Source organism: Octopus bimaculoides, chromosome 3 (genome assembly GCF_046866305.1).
Source record: "Octopus bimaculoides isolate indiv1 chromosome 3, ASM4686630v1, whole genome shotgun sequence".
Taxonomy (NCBI): domain Eukaryota; kingdom Metazoa; phylum Mollusca; class Cephalopoda; order Octopoda; family Octopodidae; genus Octopus; species Octopus bimaculoides.
Genome location: NC_142930.1, coordinates 22,165,628 through 22,190,757, shown reverse-complemented (window position 1 = coordinate 22,190,757; position 25,130 = coordinate 22,165,628). Strand labels below are relative to the sequence as shown.

At 35.2% G+C, this 25,130-nt stretch overlaps 1 protein-coding gene across 2 annotated transcripts in view; it reads right to left on the bottom strand.

Moving 5' to 3' along the window:
- LOC106882771 (arf-GAP domain and FG repeat-containing protein 1) overlaps positions 1-25,130 on the bottom strand; it is a 95,670-nt gene that overhangs the window by 31,695 nt on the left and 38,845 nt on the right. For both annotated transcript variants that reach the window (XM_014933553.3, XM_014933554.3), the window contains exon 2: positions 16,996-17,089. In XM_014933553.3, coding sequence (XP_014789039.1) covers positions 16,996-17,089 — 94 coding nt within the window. The remainder of the gene's footprint in view (positions 1-16,995; positions 17,090-25,130) is intronic.

Sequence of the window (25,130 nt, the reverse complement as noted above, 5' to 3'; positions counted from 1 at the left end):
TGGCCATAGAAAACCTGTCATATTTGAGCAAGGAAATGTGAATGTTAATATGATGGTGATGATAATACCTCCAAACTCTACATACATATGTACAACCAAGCTGTTAGTTTTGATATCTCTATATTCATACAATAGCATGTTCCCATTTATCTTTTGTGTAATGCTAAGGGAAGTAACTCAAATAAAATATATACAGTCATCAGTTATACTTGTAGTGGTAGCAGAGATGCCAGCAGTGATATTGGTGTTGATATTAGTGAATGAGAATAAGAGATAGACAGACTGAGTGATGAAAAGAAAAGAGACAGACACACACACAATTATTAAGTAAGAAAATGGAGAGATTTAATGGATATAATTTAATTTATCTATTAATTAACATTGCCTACAATTGTTTCAATTTTCACTCAATACAAATTACAAATATATAGAATAAAATAAGTTTGCCTTTTGAAGATTTAGAGCAAAATATCACTAGGGTGAAAAGACATGAAGGAAGCTACATGTTGATTGGTTGAGATACTCCAATAGACTATGTAGATGAAAGTTGTGTGTGCGTGTTAATAATCTTATTTAAATAATAATAATAAAGTATATAAAACTGTAAATATAAAACTAAGTAAAAGTAAATAATGAATATTAATAAAAATTAAAAAAATTAAAATAGTCAAATTTTAAAGTATACAAAAATATAATGATAAAAAATAAAAGGTAATAATATAATAAAAATAAATAAAAAATAAATACTAAAATAACTGAAATAAAATGAAAATATGAAATAAAAATATATGTGCATAAGATAAAAAAAATAAAATTAAAAAATGAGAGATAAAATTAAGTAAAAATTTAAATAAAACTGTTATAAAAATGGATGTCTGTGTTAATTTGTGAGTGTGTGTGTGTGTGTGTGTGTGTGTGTGTATTGTCTAAGTTCATTTATGTGTGTGTTACTATATTTATTCATGTTAGTATATGTGGGTATGATAAAAATATAAATAAATAAAATAAAGTAAAAATTTAAATAATAATAAAACCGTTATAAATATGGAGGTCTATTGTTTATGTTAATTTGTGCGTGTGTGTATATGGATATTTATTGTCTCAGTTGATTTTATGTGTGTCATCATCATCTAACGTCTGCTTTCCATGCTGGCATGGGTTGGACGGATAGACTAAGGACTGGCAAGCCAGGAGGCTGCATGAGGCTCCAATCTAATCTGGCAAGGTTTCTACAGCTGGATGCCCTTCCTAACATCAACCACTCCAAGAGTGTAGTGGGTGCTTTTTATGTGCCACTGGCACGAGGGGACCAGTCAGGCAGTACTGGCATCGACCATGCTCCAATGGTGCTTTTTACGTGCTACCAGCACAGTATATGTAAGTAAATATATGTGGATAAGATAAAAATAATATAAATAAAAAAGTAAGTAAAAATTAAAATTTTTAAATGTAATAAATATAGATGTCGATTGTTTCTGTAAATTTGTGTGTAAGTGTGTGTGTGTGTGTGTGTGTGTGTGTGTGTGAATGTTAGTAAAAAGCTAATCAAATCAGATCAGTTTATTTATATATGCGTTTGTTTATAATTTTTTGAAAATAAAAGTCAGTCTTTATAGTCATTTATTACAATTAATAATTATAGTTATGTGTATGTATGTATAAATGAAAGACACTACAACATATGTTAATATTAGATAGACATCAATATATATTATATGTAATGGTAAGATAATTAATAAAATATGTAAATAAGTATTTATATTTGTGTGTATAATAATTTGAAAATAAAAGTTAAGCAATATATATATATATATATATATATATATATATATCATCATCATCATCGTTTAACGTCTGTTTTCCATGCTAGCATGGGTTGGACGATTTGACTGAGGACTGGTGGACCAGATGGCTACAACAGGCTCCAATCTGATTTGGCAGAGTTTCTACAGCTGGATGCCCTTCCTAAAGCCAACCACTCCGAGAGTGTAGTGGGTGCTTTTACATGCCACCGGCACGAAGGCCAGTCAGGTGGTACTGGCAATGGCCATGCTCAAAATGGTGTATTTTACGTGCCACCTGCACAAGAGCCAGTCCAGTGGCACTGGCAACAACCTCACTCGAATGTCTTTTTATGTGCCACCAGCACAAGTGCCAGGAAGGCGACGCTGGTAATGATCACGCTCAAATGGTGCTATTTACATACCACTGGCATGGAAGCCAGACAGCTGCTCTGGCAATGATCACACTCAGACGGTGCTGTTAGTGCTCCACTGGTACAGGTGCCATCACAATTTCGCCTTCGCTTGCCCCAACAGGTCTTCGCAAGCCGAGTTTAGTGTCCAATGAAGGAGACGTTGGCATGGGTGCCAGTCGTCGAATTTAGTTCAATTTCGATTTCACTTGCCTCAACAGTTCTTCGCAAGCAGAGTTTAGTGTCCAATGAAGGAAAGGTGCGCATAAGTGGGTTGGCTACACCCCTGGTAGAGGCCTTGGCTTGCCGGGTCTTCTCCAGCACAGCATATTTCCAAAGGTCTCGGTCAGAAGTCATTGCCTCGGTGAGGCCTAATGTTCGAAGGACGTGCTTCACCACCTCAACCCATGTCTTCCTGAGTCTACCTCTTCCACAAGTTCCCTCAACCGCTAGAATGTGGCACTTTTTCACAGTTATCCTCATCCATTCTCGCCACATGACCATACCAGCGCAGTCGTCTCTCTTGCACACCACAACTGATGCTTCTTAGGTTCAACTTTTCTCTCAAGGTACTTACACTCTGTCAAGTATGCACACTGACATTACACATCCATCAGAGCATACTGGCTTCATTCCTTGCGAGCTTACGCATGTCCTCAGCAGTCACGGCCCATGTTTCACTACCATGTAGCATGGTTGTTCGTACACATGCGTCATACAGTCTGCCTTTTACTCTGAGCGAGAGGCCTTTTGTCACCAGCAGAGGTAAGAGCTCTCTGAACTTTACCCATGCTATTCTTATTCTAGCAGCTACACTTTCAGTGCACCCTCCCTCACTACTAACTTGGTCACCTAGATAGCGGAAGCTATATATATACTCTCGGAGTGGTTGGTGTTAGGAAGGGCATCCAGCTGTAGAAACCTTGCCAGCATGAAAAGCGGACATTAAACGATGATGATATATATATGTACATATATATATATATATATATATATATATATGTGTGTGTGTGTGTGTGTGTGTGTGTGTGTATGTGGAGAGAGAGAGAGATGGAAGATTCTAAAAAGTGAGAGGCTGAGTAATAGGTGAAGTAAAGTAAAAGAACTTGTCAAGAAGAAGAAGCTGAAAGTTGTATAGAAATTTAAACACCAAGAGGGAGGAATAGATGAAAGACTATCAAGATGTGACAAATTTGTAATGACACTGTCTTTAATCATCTTACTTTCCTAACTACCTCTCAGTATGTCAATTTTCTTTTTTTTTCTTTGCAAGTGTATTTTAGTATACAAAATAATGACATCTTCACTTACAAGTATTATTTTGCTACAAAAACAAAAAAAGGTGCTGAGATCTGTATGTGTGTAAGTATATATTTATGTTTGTTAGTGTATGAGTGTGTATGTATGTATGTATATATATAACAGGGATTAATCTTCTCTCTTGTCTCCTTTGCACCACATGGGCTCAACTCTCCTCCCCTCTTCATCTAACCTCCTCCCCTTGCCTCTCTCCCCCTCCCACCTCTCCTCTCTTGCTCCTACTTGTCACCCCTATCCTCTTTCTCTCTTCACTCATTTCCACCTTCTCCTTCCCCCTTCATCATCAACCCTCCCTCATAAGCCCACCCCACCTTCCCATCTCATCCCTTACACCTCCCACATACCCCACCTCTACCACCACCCTCCGCCTATCCACATACCCCACCTCAGCGACATTTGTGCTGTGTATGGAGAGGGTGCCATAGTTGAAAGAACTGCTCGTGATTAGTATGCCAAGTTCAAAAATGGAAATTTTGACCTCAAAGACGCACCTCATTCTGGCCGTCCAGTTGAGTTTGATGAAGAGCCATTAAACCAATTTTAGCATGAAACTTCTTGTCAAACGACAAGGGAACTGGCAGAGAAAATGGAATGTTCCCACACTGGTATAGAGAAACATCTTCACTCAATGGGAAAGGTTCAGAAGTGTGGAGCATGCGTTTCGCATGCTTTAAGTGACAACAACAAAAATCAACGAACCACAATCTCTGCTGGTTTGCTTGCTCGTCACCGCTCAACTCATGGACACAAGCAATGATTTCTTTACCAAATCGTTACTGGTGACAAAAAATGGTGCCTGTACATCAATATGAAGCAGCGTAAGGAATGGCTTAGCCCTGGTAAATAAGTGACATCGTGCGCGAAACAAGATCTTCATCTGCGTAAAACGATGTGCGTATGGTGGGACTGGGAAGGGATTATCCATTATGAATTGCTTGAATGAAGCCAAATGGTCAATGTGGAACTCTATGTTCAACAGATGGAACAACTCAACACGACTATTCAAGAGAAAAGGCCTAATCGTCAGCATGGAGCTCTTCTGCTGCATGACAACACCCGCCCTCATATTGCCAATATGACCAAGGAAGCCATTCAAACGCATGGCTGGGAAGTCCTGCCACACCCACCGTACTCTCCTGATTTGGCACCAACGGATTTAAAACCGCTTTCGATCTATTTCAAATGTTACGCGTGGAGTTTCATTCAATACTGATGCAGAATTGAGAGCTTGGTTGGATCAACTTTTCTTGTTGAAATCGAGTGATTTCTACCAACGAGATATAGAAAATCTTGTAGAACGTTGGGAAGAAGTTGTAAACAACAAGGGTGAATACATTATTGATTAATTAGTTGTTATTTTTTATGAAACCTTTCAAAAAATATAAATAAAAAAAAACGGCAGGAACTTAGTTGCCAACCCAATACATCTGAAACCACACAGTTTTATATATATATATATATATATATATATATATCTTTTGTTAGGCTATACTATTCTTTCAGCCTTGAACTTTTTCCACCAATTGTAATTCAGAAGACTAATGGTGTCAAATAAGAATTTACCTTCTCTTTGGCTGGCTACCAAGAATAACCAAACCTGGTTGTCCAACTGTGAAAAGGCATAGGAAGTATTTTTTGCCCTTTTTTATTCTAATTAATTGCAATTAAATGCCATTTTCTTTCTTATTGTAAATATCGGTCAACTATTAGATCCTTCATCTGGTGCATAAGGTGAAAACATGTTATCATGAACTGCTTATTACTGTTTTATAAACTACTAGCCATAATAATCATTTAGCCAATAATTAGTGTATTCCTAAAATGCTTCAGTGAGATTTAAAAAACAATTTTTTCTTATCAAGCTATTGGTGTCAGTCAAATCACTAATGAATTTCTATCCTAAATAACTTATAAAAATAACAAGCTTTGAAAAAATCCAGTCTTAAGCGTTTTACCTTTTTATAAAATTTAATTTACAAGTGATACTAAAGGCATTCATGGGACTTGTAGCCTCTTTCATGAAAGGTGGAATAGATGTTATCTTCAGTTTGAACATATGTTGGTCAACATTTAAAGGAGAATTAAACAGGAAGCATATTTCAATATCTCAGCTCTGAGGACAAATAATTGGTACACAATGTTTAGTTCAAGATCTAAGAAGTGACAGTGTAAGGATATTAAGATGAGAAAAATTGAGTTTTTCAGGTACTGTAGGGGTATGTAGCTTGCTAATTTTAAGAACCAGAGGTCATTTTTGTGGTAGATGCCAAGAGGGAGAACAAACCATATGTAGTGCATTGGTTGAGTGAATCTTTACCTCTTTTTGGATGCAATCTAGACTGGTCATATATACAGTAACAGAATAGCCTTAGCTAGGAGCAATACTTTATTCTGGGTTGCACTTATTCTTATAAAAAGCGAGCAACTGATTGGATTATGGCCAAATCTTTGGAATAGTTTTGGCAATGTTTATACATGCAAAGTCACTATGATAAATCAGAGATTATAAGGCCTTGCACTTCTAGTAATTTGAAGGCTTTAGTTGTTTTGTTCACTGATAGAGAAAGTGTAATTCAAAACTGTTTCTTTGTTATATGTATCATAACTGGGCCGGTACTATTAACAGAGATTAGAGTGTCATAATCCCCATAACAGACAAGATTTCACGTAACTATGTTTAGATTTCAATGAATTCATAAATATTAATTTAAAGCAACACAAGAACCAATATAAATGTTACTCTGAAATAAAAGAGTTTTGTACACACTATTATTGTTAAGATACATTGTTAATGGTTTTGTGATCTTTAGACGGACTTATTTACATATACGTTGGCAGTGTTATCATTAAAATCCATATCACCTACTACACCTTGAAAATTTAGAACAAGTGATGTACAAAAAATTTTAATTAAAATGGCCTACATATGGTGACTTGCTATAAATAGCATTTAAGACTTCATTAGATCATACCTTAACATAATAAAAAAAGAAAAATACATTACTCAAAGTCCTGAGCATATAAAATTATAGAATTATCACAGCTGGGATGCCTTTGATCATAGGGTTGGTTGATCAGGACTAATCTGGAGCTAAACAACAACAACAACTAATATTGGTTTCAAATTTTGGCACAAGGCCAGTAACTCCAGGAGAGGGGGTTAGTTGATTACAGCAGTCCCAGTGCTCAACTGGTACTTATTTTATCAACCCTGAAAGGATGGAAGGCAAAGTGGACCTCGGCAGGAGTTTGAACTCAGAACAGACAAAATGCTGCTAAGCATTTTGCTTGGCTAACAATTCTACCAGGTTGCCACTTTATCATTAATAACTAATATTCACATCATTCATCTCAAAAATATGTAATCATTCAGAAAATTCTTATGTAAAAATATAACTTAATCCATAGTGCTAAAGGATAAGGTATATTGAATATTTAATAGAATGTAAAACAGATATACTTAGAAGGGCACTGATCTGATGTTGACCCATAAATACAGTATTCTAATATAGTTAAATTTTATACTCAGATTTTTATCTAAACTTGTAGAAAATGAATATATCAAAAATAATATTCACAAAGCTTCATTAGATTATCTAAAACAATATTAAGAGCAAACAAATAATCACATCATCTCCTTCAATCTATCTCTGACATTCACTTTAAGTGTCAGAGTGAGGCAGACAAACATTGATCTGAAAATCAAAGATATGTTTTTTTGTTTTTTCTATATGAGTTAGTCAGGGTTTTGTTAGGAGCATGGCTGGCACCACATCAACCATACTGTGAATAAAGAAACTGTATGGAAGCTCATCATATGTTGTGTATGTATGTGAGAGAGAGAGAGAGAGAGAGAGAGAGAGAGAGAGAGAGAAAGAGAGAAAGAGAGAGAAAGAGAGAGAGAGAGAGAGAAAGAGAGAGAGAGAGAGAGAGAGAAAGAGAGAGAGAGATAGTGTGTGTGTGTTTACATTCCACATTTTCACATGGAAATATTTGAGCAAAAACGGTTATGTTAACATTCCTTGTTAACAAACCATCTTGTAATTCTACAGTTTCAATGAAAAGTGGAATAAGAATATCTAACTTGCAAAAGAGATAAGGGTTAATGACAGGAAGGACAGCTGGCTGGAAAATGATGCCTAAATAAGTATTTGTTCAACCCATGATAGCATAGAAGAACATGAAACGCAAAACAACAAAGAAAGCTGAATCTTAGCATATATTAAATCATTTAATAATGAGTACACATATATTCTGTGATAAATACAACATATTCAACAGATGTTATCTTCCCTAATAATAATAATAATCCTGATGATTTGCTCCATAAGCAATAGAATACAAATCTTCCACTCTATAAAACATAAGGGGTCTGATATTACAAATTTTGCACATTCTATAAAATTAATGGACAGACAATTATCCAACTTTTTCAAAAAAAATTTTTTAAATAACAAACCCATCTTCGAATCCTTAACTAGCAAAATACTAAAAAGAAGGGCTCTGTGATTTTCAAACCTACTGCAGAGTTAATATGTCAATACAGAAACATACACTTCTTTGATAATGACTATTGAAGATACTGAAAGTTCAGTCAAAATTTACAATACTTCTCACCAGTCAATGATGGATTCCTTGCTAACCTGATGGGGTGAAAAAAAAAAAAAAATCACATCAAAATTGCCAACTAATTTTTTCAATCCTGGATTTAGCTGTATGTGAGTGTGCAAAAGCATTCCAATACATGTGAAAAGTATATGTGAAGTAGTGACTATCTATTTATTCTTCCAAGTTACTCATCATATTCTGTTAGTAACCGACAGCTGTTGAGGACATTTACAAACATGCAATGGAATTATTTAATGGAATTAATAACAATTTTAATTATTTAATTGAATTATAACAATTTTACAGCTATAGTCAATCACCTGAGGATGCTAATATGATGAAACTTGAAACACTAAGTGAATGTTTGAGTGAATGAATGAGTGAGTAAATGCACGGGAAAATGAGGAAAGCAGTGAATTGGCAGAGCTATTAGAGTGTTGGATACAATACTGCAGTATTTTTGTTCTGACTGTTCTGAGAAAAAATCTTGAGTGGGTTAATTTTGCCTTTTATCTTTTCAGCTTTGATACTTTTACTATCTTTTAGAAAATAAGAGTATCAATACAAAGTATGGATAGGTGAAACTTAAAAGATCTGGCTAGATGCCTTGTGGTGTTCCAGTTCACTGTTTTTTGACAGCAACACCCACAACAATACTGGTGCCTAGTTGTATCAACTAAAATTAGTAGCCTTTCTCTTCAGTAAACACCAGTGGAGTACAAAGAAAAGATTTGTATGCATGAGAAACTACAAGCGTTCCTTAAAATAAAATCTTGCATAGACCAGCACATCCATGTGCAAATGCATGATCAATGTTGATGGACGGAGGCCCTACATGAGTAAGGGTATAAGAGAGTGAATGAGTAAAGGAGTGTACAAGTCAGAGTGTAAGAGTATGTAAATGAATGTGTGTTATTGATGCTGTAATGTGACAAATGGCACTAATGAAAGTTTAGGAACAGCAAGAGTCAAGTTTGCAATACAGCATCTTCCACATCACATGATTTAGCATTCCAAGACCAGCATGTTTTGTTTTGGTTCTATCAATGCAGTCATTATTATTGCTACTTAGCACTAGCCACCACAATCAAAAATGCCTTTTTTTTTTTTTTCAAACTATCTGAACTACATTATCTAAAATTTCCTTTCTTTTTAAGTTGTAATTTGAGAAAGTTTTGGCTTTTTTAGAAGATCAAGTAACTGCATAAAGGACTCTCTTTTTAGCTCAAACAATCAATGTTTGCCACAGTAGGTCAAAACAAGAAAACAACTACTCTCAGTATGATCTCTTCTATGAGAAGTGTATATTTAGTACCTTGATAGATTTTTTCATATGATTTTTAAAAAATAACTACCATTAACTCTAAGTTGATTAGCCAGTGTAATTGCTGTTTCTGCACTTGCTCTTGATCCTACCATACACATACTTACACAGTATATACACATACATGCACACAAAACATTGAGTCACAAATGTATCTATAACTACTCCATTTTCTAGCTTTAACCTAGTTTTCGAAAGAGAATTTTTTTTGTGTTTGTTCAACAGAGCGTTGATCTGCGTAAGATTTGTCTGAACTATTGTGATATTTTTTAACACACCTTAAAATGTACTTAATAAATCAGTACAACACATTTAAACTTTTCCTCACAAAAATTAAAAGCTTAAGCGAATTCATTTAATTTGTTGGATTAATTAATTCAATTCTCTCTTATCAGCTAAATGTTTCAGATTTAAAAACAAAGTAATATTTCTATAGATCCATAGATTTTTCAACACATTTTAAAAATCGAGATCAGCAGAAATTAATTGAATGTAGTTGTTGAAAGCAAATAAGGGAGCTCCTATATGGTTAATCAATCTTCTAGGAATAGCCAAGTTTCTCTAAGACCACAAACTATTGAAAAAAATGGAAGACACACTGAATAGCTCTAGTTATATTATGCTTGAAAAAATATGGGATTGTCAAGTCTGGAAAGCCTATACTCATAAATTTGCTCAATTAGAATTGACAGAGTTAAATAACAACCACTACCATTTTTTATTTTACTAGTCATTCATGTAGAAGTTTTTTCTTATGTATTTATTAAAAACTCACTAAGAAAATGAAACTATGCACTAACTGTCCACGAGGTGATATTTGAATTTCAACAAAACTTTCTAGTTTGTGTTAAATGATTACTTCTTGAAGTGTACGTTTAAACATGTTTCTTTACAATAATTTTTTCAACAAAGATCTCTCAAATGTATCCTGAATTACAACATTGGTTCGAAAAATATTTAAAGCAAAATATTAAAAAGTTTTAAAGGAAAATCAACTAGCAATCCTCATTGGAAATGCTGTTATTAAAGACAGCTACTACTACTATTTGATCAATTTTTAATACAGTGAGTTTCTTAAAAGAACAACTTCTAGTTTTGCCAAGCAATTATTGCTACAATTATTTATATTGTCATAAAATGACATCAGAAATCTTTATGATTTGTTTTAACCGATAACAATTTTATAGTATTCTCTAATGCAAAATATTTTTGAAAAAGAAATGATGATGATAATGATGATAAATGCATTTTAGGTTCACCAAGTGAAAAAGATTCAGCTTGAAAAAATTAATGCAATACAAAATTTCACTTAGCACATTAATTTGAATATATATACCCCTCACCTCCATATGACCAACAAGCAACACTGCACTAATATATAATAGATGGATTTAATGAGCTTCATAAGAGGTTTAATTTTTGTGATAAGGAAATAATAATCACATGAACAAAGTAATCTAGCTACCTCATTTTACCAACATAAAACCTATTGGAATGAAGGTATTTTGATAGGCACCTAAAAGGTAAAAAAATCATCTAGCCACAGTTGTTATTCAACCCATCAACAAGTATACTGTCCAATCTGTCTCACTTGATGTCATCATCATTTAGTCTGATTAAGTAAGCACTCTCTAAATAGAAAATAATTTTAATCTATTCAGATTTAATTTAGCATGAAGCTATAACATTATGAGGAGAACAATACAAAGCTATACCCTTTTCCATGTAGTTCCAACCTATAATCAAAACCAGGTTACAGATTTCATTTGCCAAGAACTTACATGCATGTCACTCAGTTTTACTAATAGCCACTTAACTGACAGAATAGAATTCTCTCTTTCTCTCTCTCTCTCTCTCGCTCTCTCTCAATAATATTTTACTGTCAGAACAACAGCAGTCTGTTGTCATCATTATCATCATTTATATCCAATTCCCATCATACTGGCATGCACTGGACAGTCATTTATACTCTCTTAGATGGGTTGGAAGGCTATATCTTGCTCATAAGTTGGCTTGGTTTTCATGGTTGGATACCTTTGCTAATGGCATCCACTTTATAGAGTGTACTGGGCTCATTGTTTCAGGTCACCAGTACTAGGGACTTATTTTGCCTTTGACAAAACTAGAGAGTTCTTAACCCAACACTTTGAGTGGACTGGATACATTTCATTTTGGCACTAGCGCTAGAGAGGAGAGAGGTAAAGAAATGACAAAAAAAAAACAAGAGGTGGATAAATGATGAAAGATGATATCAATTGTCCAGTGAGGAGTAAAGGGAAAGTGTATGAGGTATATACATGTCTGTTGAAGTTGCTTAAGTTTATACCTAAAGATGATGAAAGAGATAGGGTAGAGAAGGAAGAGTGGTGTATTGGAGAGTGGTCACAATTGAGCTTTGCACTGAGTTACTAACCCATCAAGATTAAAGTATTTTCTAATCTTTAAGAAACCTGGTTACCTTTAAGGTACAGTTTGGCAACATTATGCAAATGAAACAACAATGAGATCTCAGAGACTGTGTTACCTGGCAATTGCAATTACTCAAATTTTGAGAAAGAGAGAGAGTCTTGGTACTATTGAAGAGAAGTCATGCACTCATTGAAGGATGTTTTCTATCTGTCTGTTCATGATGGTTCTCATGCAAAGTAAGAGGATATTTTTGATGTCAGTTCTGGCTTAAGGTAGAAATATCTAACACCTTAGGCTGTTCACTTTGTTGATAATAAAGATTTTTGGCTTTGTCTGAAATGTTGGCTATTTCATCTTGTAACATATTAACATGTCAAACTTGTTCATTTTTACTTTTCTTGGCCTCCTTTCCTATAATACACTAACATAAATAGCTGCAAAAATTTAAATAATATTACTTAACTCTCTTACATGGCAATATATATATTTCTAATGTAATATGCTGCCTGTGTGTATCACAGTAGGTAATAAAAAAATTATCACAAATATTAGAAGGCATCAGTAAACTTTTTTTTTCATTATTCAACTAGTGTTTGAATTATATGAAACTATTGTGAAAGTATATGTTTGTGATTGTGTATTGGGCAAACATTTAGAGATATACGTAAATAGTGATCCAGTATATGAATCATAGTTTAATTTTGCTGAAACTAAGAAAATGATTTTTGACAATGAATCAAAATGCAAAGACGACGTTTTAAGATTAAGCACACTCTTGCCTTTCATAACCAAGCGGTAGAACATGAATACATTAAATCTCATGGGTAGTCATGAACCAAGTCAGTTCTTAGTTGGAGTAACTGCTCTACTAAATGGTTCAGAGTTTGTTTTCTATAGCTGGATTACCTCCCACGCTTTACAATGCCAGTACCGCCTGACTGGCACCTGTGCCAGTGGCACATAAAAAGCACCATTTGAGCGTGGTCGATGACAGCCCCACCAGACTGGCTTCCATGCCAGTGACACGTAAAAAGCACCATTTGAGTGTGGCCAATGCCAGTACCACCTGACTGGCCCACGTCACGTGCTGGTGGCACGTAAAAAGCACCCACTACACTCTTGGAGTGGTTGGCATTAAGAAGGACACCCAGCTGTAGAAACCTTGCCAGATAAGACTGCAGCCTGGTGCAGTTTCCTGGCTTGCCAGTCTTCAGTCAAACCGTCTTACCCATGCCAGCAAAGAAAGCAGACATTAAAAAATGATGATGATGATTGGCTGCATTATATTGTGCTCTCAGTACTACAGATGTTGTCATGCCTTTGACAAGACCAATGAATCCGCTCTATCTCCATTCATTCACAAACCACTTTACAGAGTGTACTGTGCCTATTTTATCATTTCATCAGTTCTAGGGAAATTGTTGCATCCCCAGCAAGACTAAAGAGTAGTCCTTATCCTACATCGTTAGCTTACCAGGTTACCTCATTCCCAGCTGAGAGAAGAGAGAGTGATGAAAGGTAACCAGGACAAGAAAGGGGTAACTGGATAGAAAGAACATGAGAGACACAATAGGGGAAGAAAGAGTAGGTGAGAGGAGGGAGACTGCAAGTAACAGAAGAACAGGAAGTGAGAAAATGCTGAGGGAAAGAGTGTATGGGAGAAAAGAGAGTGCTGGAGTAGAATGATGGTGAGAGAGCATGATGGAGGAGAGAAAAATAGTGATAGGTGTCAGCACTGAATGATAGAGAAAGGAGTAATACAAGTAGAGTGAAGATGGGTGCAAGTAAGATAGTAAAAGTAATGGATGTCAAGAATAAGTGACATGAAAGATATACGAAGGATGTGAGGGGTATTTGAGGATATTTAGTTATCAGTATATTACTCTCTTGATAGCAAATAAAAAGTTCTATTTCTTTCAGTTCCCCCACAGCAGATAGAATGCCAGCACAAGAAACGAAAAGATATGTAGCCTTTGTTACATATGTGCAGAACACAACAATTTGTAAATTGCAAACTTTCTCAGCCTTGCAAGATCTTTTGTGCACAAAGTTCAGATAAGCCCCTGGCAGGAATGTTTCAACTGTATCAAAGAGAGAGAAAAAAAAAAAACATTCTAGATGTCCAGACACTTATGAGAACACTGCAATTCATCCACTGGGTTGAAAACATTATTGATAATGATCCCAGCACAGAAAAAAAAACACTTGATCTAAGCCAAGCAATTACTTAACAAGGTTAAAAAACCTTCATGAACATGGCATGCTCGTTCTTTAATTAATTTCTCTTCTCTGAAGAGAAAAACTTTGACCAAGACCAAAAATCTAACAGAAGTGACAGTTATGTACAGATCCTTCTAATGTTTCCAAAATGATGTACACTAAGTTTTCAGTAACTGTGATAGTTTTAGGAGTGGTGAGTGATGAAGGCTATGTCATGACACCTCACATCATAGAGTCTTATAAGTAATGTTGCTGGATACGTTGAGGTGCTTCAGACAGGTATTAAGGATGGGTGAAGTATACAGTGAAAGGCCATGTATGTTTCAACAAGACTCGGTATCTGCTCACAAAGCCCACATAACCTAGGAATGAATGTCAAAACAATATTTACTATCATATAACACCAAACTTGTGTGCTCCAAACTTGCCAGATGTAAATCACATGGACTACTACATTTGGAGCATTGTTGAAAATGAGATTAATCAATACCCTCACAATACCCTAGCTTCAATGAAAGCTACCATTGCTCAGGTGATGTCCAAATGAATTGAAGCAGTTATTGAAACAAATGGTAGACCCATAGAATAATCTTATAAGAAAGCTTATCAAGAACATGTGCACAAATTTTTATTAAAATAAATTTGTTTTTTTGCAAGATTACAACTGCTTTATTAAACTGCCAAACATGTGAGAGAGAGAGAGAGAGAGAGAAAAAGAGAGAGAGAGAGAGAGAAAGAGAGAGAGAGAAAGAGAGAGAGAGATAGAAAGTGTGTGTGTGTGTGTGTGTGTGTGTGTGTGTGTGCACGCACGCACGCAATGGATAACAATAAAAAAAGATGGTGGTAAGCGGGACTAACTTCAGACGCATCCAATGCAATGTTATCCTTCCGTGCACCAGTGGTGTAATTTAAGAAAGACAGGACAATAGAAGGAAGGAACACTGAAAAGGGAGAATGAGTGATTGATAAGAGTAATGAATTAAGAGAGCAAATTTTTTTCTTGAATGAGTTAGGCAAGTTATCTCCAGCACAGCACTTCACCATAAATCTCTGTCCTTTGTCATCTTTTTGAAGTTCAGCCTCTTGAGATGTCTTCGCAATTTCAGACAATGCCTTCTTTGGCCTCCCTCTTCCAAATGCTTGCCTTATTTCTAATCTCCATAACTTTTCTGCATTCAAGATCCATATCTGACAACAATGTAATATGACACTTCATCCATAAGCATTGTATATAGTCTGCCTTTTATTCTGAGAAAGAAAGTCTTTGTTGTCAACAGAGATTATAGCTCCCTGAACTTTCTCCACCTTGTTTTTATTGATAACTATGCTTTTGGAAGACTCACCACAACTGCTAATGAGGTCACCAAGATAACAGAAGTTACCAACTATTTCTAGGGAGTCATCCAAGTATTTCAAAGAATTTAATCTCATGCACAGACATGGCTGTGTGGTTTAAAAGTTTACTTCTCAACTACATGATTTTGAGTTCAGTCCTATAATTTGACATTTAGGATGTCCTCTACTATAGCCCTGGGCCAACCAAAAGCTTATGAGTGGGCTTGATAGGTGGAAACTGAAAGAAACCTATCATGTGTGTGTGAGAGAGAGAGAGAGAAAGAATGCTTCCTTATCTTGACACCACATGATAACTGTAAATGTGTAATCATCAGAGAAGCATTGTCATTTATTTTCAATCTTCTGTGAAAATATGTCTGAACTTGGAAAAATATAACCTTGCTAGGAAACAAGTGAGGCTTGGCAACAGGGAGGGTATCTGGCTGTAGAAGACCATCTGCCTTAAAGAATTCCATCTGACCAATGCAAGCATGGAAAAGTGGAAATTAAAACAATGATGATATACCCTCCATACTAATTACTCCTGTGCATTTGCAACATATGAAGTCTACCTTCCTTGTTAGTCTGCTTCTGAACCCACTATATAATCTCTGTGTGTGTAGGCAACTCTGGGAGAATTTAAATCACAGTGATGCTGCTATTAAACTGCTTCTCAGTTAGTGTAATTGGTGCTACACCACTAAACTGTTCTTTTTTTTTTAAATTTAAGCAAAGTACAGTGAAACTATATGGCACCTTTCAAAATGGCACAACAATACCTTAATTCATGATCTCTATCTAAGTCAAGCAATCACTGTATCTATCTTATCCTTTCAATATTTTATTTCCAAGTGCACACACATGTAGAGAGAGAACAAAGATAGGCACATATCATTTGGCCCAATGGCTAAATAACACCTGCGCAACAGGTGTTACATATTTCTGTCAGCTCACAAAAGTTTCTGCTTAAGTTAACAGGAGAATAAAATATCTATTCAAAATCTATTCTTTTGTAAAGATATTAACTAATAAACCAGTTTTGAAGAATTAAAAACAAGACAAAAGTAAATAAAAATTTATCAAGTTCTCACAGACTGAGAACAATACAAAAACTACAGAATAATCATAATTTTGAAATAATGTTTTTTGAGTTTCTTATTTCAGATTAGGCCAAAAACATACTGGGTTCTCACTGAAGCAGCAAAATAATTTCACAGAGAAAACAGACTTTAAAAAGATCCTAACAATACCTATGCTTTATTGTACTATAACAATAGTAAGTACATTTATATTAATGTACTGTTGAAAGTTAGTAGTCTTACCTGTAAAATATATTCTACACAATATTTGTCATTATGATACACTCAAGGCTCTCCAACCCATAATAATCTCTTGTTAGATGTGTATTTCCACAATCCGTACTACGTATATTTAACAGTGACTAACGCAAGTGAATGTGATACAGTTATTTAGAAAATACTTTTGTTTGATTCAGTATAAACACCATTCGTTTTGTGTAGGAATTTTCTTAATGAAGGGTTAAGAGAAAAATGAGAAAATAATAAGCCAGCAAGTTTCCACTTACATCATTGCCATGACATTTTAGTAATTCCATTTCATCTGCAGTAAAACTTGCCATTGATATAGACTTCACTCTGTGGGGAGGGTTTAATCCACGCCTGTAAAACAATTAGTTACTTTTTTTAAATAACATCTAATTTAAAAACATCCATTACAGATTAATATTTTACTAAAGATTCTATCAAATCTTTATTAATATCTGAAAGAAATATAATACACATTTAAGAAATAAATACTTTTATGTGAGAAAGGGACAAAACTGAAGAAGCCACAAATAAAATGAGTCAGAGAAAGAAAAGAAAAAAATTTTAAATATCAGATATTAGACAAATTCTTAAACATTGAAGAAAGAAGCTCAAGCACATGTCAAATTAACCCATGGCTTAATAGCAACTACACGACAGATACAGAACCCTAATTTCAGGATATAATCTGTAAATTCTACTATTAACAAGCAAATTTTAACAATTTAAAAAACTATAACTATGGTATGTATGTCATTATCACTATTTTACATCCACAACATGAGTTAGACAGGTTACTGCTCTCCTAGACAGGCCCTAATGTCAACCACATTACATAGTGTACTGGGTTCATTTCATCAAAGCACCAACATTGCAGGGTTTGTATATTCTTAGTACCACTTGATCATCAACCATTTTACAGAGTGTACAGGGTGTATTTGTCTGTGGCACTAGCACTGTTGAGGTTGCCTTGACAACTCAGAAAATTAACATACACACAGGTATGCATGATTACAGACATAGACATGTTGCATGTCTATATCTATAATCATGCATGGTATGCATCCACTCAGAATCTCACAAGTAGGGTGTCCTACAGAAAAACTAAGGCCAGATTTGGAATCAATAAATAAATTGAAATAAACAAACAAAACAAATACCATTTTCATCCATTGGGTCTCAGAAGATTCCCTACTTCATTAAAATTCACTTCTAATTATTCAAGATATTGAGGTGAAATTTGATATACTATTCAATAATACTTTACTGATAATTTAATAAGTTTTATTGGCCTTGTAGCTGTTCAATTACAGGAGGTGCAGAATTTAGGGTTTGAGAACAGAAAATTTTTGAGGTGACGTACAGGGTTTCAAAAATTTTTAGTGTTTAGTAGGAACAGAAATTTTTTTAGGAAGAAAAGAATTTTCATGAAGATTAGGAAATATTTATAGGGGCCAGAAGATTAAAAAAATTTTATTTTAAATTTGTTTAAAGAAATAATACATTGATATTGATAATATAAATAAAATTATTGATTTGTTTGAATATTAATATTTTATACTAATTTATGCAAAAGTTTTACTGTTTTTATAAAGTTAAATCAATAGCAAATGAGATACTTTTTCATTATTTTTCTAGCATAAATATTCATTTATTCTCATTGCATGACTTACTTTGCTGCATAAGAAAAAATTCTATGACTTTATTTATAAAGCAAATCAAGTCTGTGTAAAGTTAGTTTTAATTTTAAACCTATAAAATGATGAGCAATTTACCAATGTTAAATAATTTTAAAAGTTTCAGTTTCTGTATCTTCTTCAATATAAAATAATCACATGTTTGTATCTGTATTCCTGATTATGTTTCCACTCAAAACCTTGACAACATGTTGCGTTGCCATACAGAAAAATTAGAGCCAAATTTAGAATTAGAAAATCAGATAAAACAAAACAGACTCCAAGCTGACAACTATCCAAATCTTCATGATACCTGAAACAAAATTTCTTTAACAAAACCTAACAGAAGACCACTGCGAAGTCTGCAATAGAGTTAAAGAGAATGTTCTGCAGGGCAACCACAATAATAACATCACACTTTTTTTTTTGGATATGTTTGATTGTTCAGGAAAGAGCTACATAGTTAACACACTTCTTAAATGTTTACTCAACAGGTAAAACTGTCCTAGTTACAGCATCTTCAGGTATCACAATAACACTACTTCAGGGAAGGCAAACATAGCACATTCAAGATTCCACTCAACAATTGCCTATGAGACCAACCAACAATAAAAGATCACAGGTTCTAATTTTCAGACTCAGCAAAATAATAATTTGCTTAAACTACTCTGTGAAAAACAGTATTTAAATTATTTTAAATGTTCAGGAAAAATTAAATAGTAAAAATATGTTTGATAAACTATAATAATGGATTGTATTTATAACAATTTTTATTTCTAACATTAGCATGTCGCATGTGTACATGCATGTGTGTGTGAGAATATTTAAATTATAGCAACCTCAATATTTTGATTGGTATTTATTTAGCTGACCCCACCCCCACCCTTCAATGGTTGAAAGGAGAAGTCAACTCAGGTAAATTTTGAATTACGTATAAGGACATAATTAAATACCCTAAAACATTTGTTCTGTTACTTTATTAATCCCATCAATCCACTACACAACTATAACAAAAATAATACTGATAATATATAGTTGTTGATACATTGAGGAAATTTACAACTCTACCTTCTGACAAATAAATTACCTTTATATATCTATGTAATATCTGTCAAATATCAGCTACATAATATAGCTGAAATTGTTTTTGAATTCTGGGCAAACAAACATATTTAGAAAACATGTTTCTTTCATTCTGCCTTTTCATCTTACAGCAGATAAATTCTAGTTTCTTGTTATTCTGACTCTGAAGCAAGCAACCTTTTACTAATTTGTTCAGATTATTTTCAAAGAAACCATATCTAGCTTTATTATAATCATATTCCCAACACTAGCGATAAACAAGCCAACACAGAATCACAAATACATGTTTATATTCTGTTTACTGCAAAATGCTTAGCAATCCCATCTAGGTTCTCCCCTTTTACTAACTTTGACCTTACTTTGTATGTCTGCATAAAAATACTCTTTACCATTCATACCAACCAGTTGGTTGTAGCCATACAAGAGCACTATCATCAAAATATAGTTTCCCTGCTAAAAACTGAACCCAAATCACTTGAGTGAAAGCCAGAAATAAGGTTAGAAAATATAAACATTTTCAGTTCAGTCCTGATTTACTCATTACTAAAGGAGAAACAATATAAATTCTATATTTATAATGAAGAGCACAACTTTGGTTACATGTAAGTAGGATTTGTAGGCAGCAAAATTTGCTGAAAAGCAATATAGGTTTTACCTCTAAAAATAGAAGCTAATTTTAAAAGCAAATATGTTTTTCTAGACATCATAAGACAAGTTTTGTATGATACATTGTAGGTATGATGTTAAAGGCAGTCATGAACAGTTTCATTTTTGATGAGTGAAATAAAGTGTTGCCTCTAGATTTAACATATTGTTTTCCATTCTTACATGAAAATCTCATTGTCACCTTAACATAAGTCCTCCAACTGGCTATCAAGTTTATAGGTCAACTGTATGTCATTCCTGACATAGCAAGTCCTAGTCTTTCAGAGCAATATAGCTCAAATATCTTTAATTTAACTAAACATCGTGAAAACAAGTATTTTCTACAAATTAATTTTTGGGGTAAAAGAAAGAAGTTTCAATGTTGAATTTAAACATAAATTACTCCTACTCGATTAATCACAATACATTTTCTTTTGTAAATATTGTAACCATTCTGAAAATACTCCTTTGGCAAGTTGATATTTCTTTCAATACAAAGTAATGACAATGTACACACACACATTTCGGTATCCAAGCATTATAAACAAACCCTCAGTCTTCATTAATTTGCTACCAAACAAAGCAATTGAAATATTTTTTTAAATCCATAAGAATAAAAACAATTTTCAAATATGATTTAAAATCAATTATTTCCTTTTTTTTTAGAAATATAGAGAAATAAAAATTTAGAACATAAATTAATAACGATCCTCTACAAAATATCTATTTTATAAAGAGACAAAGTCTTTGTGCTTTGTTAAGTGGACATGTGACAAGGACATAAATACAAGTCTACATTTTTGTTATAACTGCTATTCAAACCTGTAATTAAAGCAACAGAATAGAAATATGTTCAAGTGAGAAGTGCTTATATCTAAGTGTAATAGTAATACTAATAACAAATAAAATGGAGTATTTTGTTGACTTTGAAAACCACCATGTGTGTGTTTGTGTGTGTGTGTGTGTGTTTCGACATATTCTGGAGTGGTTTCAAGGACGGAGCAAATAAGACTGCTTTTTAGATGACTTTCTCATAAACTACTGATAGTTGAAATATACCTATTAAATAAACAGTATCCCAAAATTATATTGTGAGGTCAAGCATATGTTAAGTGTTTTCTAAGTGGAGAAATGCTTGGTAAAATCTGAGTAAAGATACTAAGTCTAAATCTTCAGATGTTTATATTAACCTAACATTGTAACCTTTATCCCAAAAGGAGCCAACATCTATTTTTCCATTCTAAAACAAACCTTAAATGGTGATAAATGATAATGCCTACACAATACCACATTTTCAGACATCTTAATCTGTATCAATTCATCATCATCATCATCATCGTTTAACGTCCGCTTTCCATGCTAGCATGGGTTGGACGATTTGACTGAGGACTGGTGAAACCGGATGGCAACACCAGGCTCCAATCTAATTTGGCAGAGTTTCTACAGCTGGATGCCCTTCCTAACGCCAACCACTCAGAGAGTGTAGTGGGTGCTTTTACGTGTCACCCGCATGAAAACGGCCACGCTCGAAATGGTGTCTTTTATGTGCCACCCGCACAAGCCAGTCCAGGGGCACTGGCAACGATCTCACTCGAAAATCCTACGGGAGCCAGTCAGGCGGTACTGGCAACGGCCACGCTCAAAATGGTGCATCTCATGTGCCACCCGCACAAGAGCCAGTCCAGGGGCACTGGCAACGATCTTACTTGGCTTGCCGGGTCTTCTCACGCACAGCACATTTCCAAAGGTCTCGGTCAGTAGTCATCGCCTCGGTGAGGCCCAATGTACGAAGGTCTTGCCTCACCACCTCAGCCCAGGTCTTCCTGGGCCTACCTCTTCCACGGGTTCCCTCAACTGTTAGGGTGTGGCACTTTTTCACGCAGCTATCCTCATCCATTCTCACCACATGTCCATACCAGCGCAATCGTCTCTCTTGCACACCACAACTGATGCTTCTAATGTTCAGCTTTTCTCTCAAGATACTTACACTCTGACGGGTATTCACATTGACATTACACATCCAACGGAGCATACTGGCTTCATTCCTTGCGAGCTTATATATGTCCTCAGCAGTTACAGCCCATGTTTCACTGCCATGTAGCATGGCTGTTCGTACGCATGAGTCATACAGTCTGCCTTTTACTCTGAGTGAGAGTCCCTTTGTCGCCAGCAGGGGTAAGAGCTCTCTAAACTTTGCCCAGGCTATTCTTATTCTAGCAGCTACACTTTCAGCACACCCACCCCCACTACTAACTTGGTCGCCCAGATAGCGGAAGCTATCGACTACCTCTAGTTTTTCACCCTGGAATGAGATAGAAGTCGTTTCCTGTTTGTTTACAGTCTTTATTGCACCTGAACATCTGCCACAAACAAAAACTAACTTGCTAGTTAACCTGCCTTTGATATTGCTGCACCTCTTATGTGTCCATAGCTTGCACCGGGTACATCTTATAGAGATACTACCTACTCCATTTCTACATACTGAGCAGGGCCATCTACCTGAAGGGGTTTGTGTTTTATCTACCTTCCTACTTATTAGGATTTTGGTTTTAGCTAGGTTGACTCTAAGGCCCTTCAATTCTAGACCTTGCTTCCACACCTGAAACTTCTCCTCTAGTTCTGATAGTGACTCCGCAATTAGGGCAAGGTCATCAGCATAGAGGAGCTCCCAGGGGCAACCTGTCTTGAACTCCTCTGTGATTGCCTGGAGGACTATGATAAATAAGAGGGGGCTGAGGACGGAACCTTGGTGGACCCCTACCTCTACCCGGAATTCATTGCTGTACTCATTTCGAACCCTCACCTTACTGGCAGCATCTCTGTACATGGCTCGCACAGCTCTCACTAACCATTCTTCTATCCCAAGTTTCCTCATTGGCCACCAGATAAGGGATCGGGGGACCCTGTCAAAGGCTTTCTCCATGTCAACGAAAGCCAGGTACAGAGGTTTATTCTTAGCTAGGTATTTCTCCTGCAGCTGTCTCACTAGAAATAAGGCATCAGTAGTGCTTTTACCTGGCACGAACCCAAACTGCATCTCATCTAAATTGATTCGCTCCCTAATTAGTTGGGCTATGACCCTCTCTGTAACTTTCATAACCTGATCTAACAGCTTGATGCCTCTGTAATTATTTGTATCTAAAGCGTCACCTTTACCTTTGTAGCAGTTGACTATGATGCTGCTACACGGGTGACTAGGCTATAGCCAACACTGCCAGATATTTTGAGCATCTCTGCAGTGATTCCTGATGGGCCGGGGGCTTTCCCGGTCTTCATACTCTTAATTGCTTTATCTACCCTGGTACTATCAACTCGGATAGCTGGTCCCTCTATTGGGTCGACATACGGCAGGCTCTCTTCCTCCCATTCATTCTCTTTATTAAGCAATCTATCGTAGTGGCATCTCCAGACCTCTTTCTTTGCATCCTCATTTAGTGCAAGCGTACCATCATCCATGCGAACACATTTCTCTCCTACAACATCACTATTCTCTCTCCTACACTGTCTTGCAACACGAAATACCTCAAGTCTTTGGTCCTCACGGCGCAGAACATTGGCAAATCTTTTCTTATCTGCTTCCCCTCTGGCTAAATAAACCTGTCGCCTAGCCTCCCTTCTGGCACATTGGTACAATTCCCTGCTACCACCGTTCTTCCAGTCCTTCCAAGCCTGTTTCTTTTGTCTAATAGCCCTGTCTACCTCCTTGTTCCACCACCACGTTACTCTGGGTCGGGAGGGGACCTTACACCACCCACAAATCTGGTCGGTGGCTTTCAACAGGTTGTCCGGCAGAAATCTCCAACTGTAATGTATATCATTGTAAAACTTGACCCATTTGTCACAAATCCACCATTCCCATCCTTGCTATTGCTACCCTCAATTTTTCATTTAAAAGCATCATTTTCACACATTATCTGTCAATACTAACACTATCAGCTTTTGCATACACTAATCAATAATTCCAATATCCAGTTGTTTATTCAACACAATATGTACATATGCAATACATATTAATTTTCTACCATACAAAATACTGCTTGTATGAACTCTAATAAAAGACCAACTGCAATCTCATATTATAATTAATAACTATATAACTGTCATACATAATGAAAACAGTGATGCAAAAACACTTAAATATATAATTATTAAAACTACCTTTAAAAAAGTATAAAACTAGCTACTTCTGCAGACAACAATAAAGAAAAAGTGATACACCATGTAGTAGATCTAGGTGAAAGCAACAAAGTAAATCTTGGCTATACCAGAACTTTAACATCAAATTCTACCTTTTTTTTTTTTTAAACAAGAACATACTTTTCTCTTAGTAACTGCGACTGGCTGGGAATCAGTGACTAAATGCAGCAATATATTTTCCTTCCTTATTGTTTTACATCTTTAATTTTTCTGAGGAGCAAAATAGGAAATTTTAAGATTTTGACAGTTGGAAGCCCTTCCTGAAGTTACCTGCTCAACCATGAAATAATAGTAACACCTATGTTTTAGCTAAGTTAACTAAGGATTATTAATGTCTCTGTTTAAGGATATAGCAGCATGGCCATGACAAGGGGTGAACTAATCTCAGTGTTATTTCTTTCACATTTTGCAAACATTTTGCCTCATAGTGTAACACTGAAACATTTTCTAGATGTGCCAAGCCCTGCATGAAGCAAGTTTATCCCACAATAGGTACTGTGCAGCTAATAAAAAAGATTACAAGAGAGAACACTGAATAATCTATATAAACTAATGACTTTGAAGATAACTCAAATGACATTGGTAAAAGGTTAATCCTCCTGTTAAGAGATGCAAATTCAATGTATGCAATCCATTTTTCAGACACAGGATATATATATATGATTTATATGCATGTGTGTGTGTGTGTGTGTGTGTGTGTGTGTGTGTGTGTGTGTGTGTGTGTGTGTGTGTGTGTATATATATATATATATATATATATATATACATGCATGCGTACGGGTTTAAACACACAA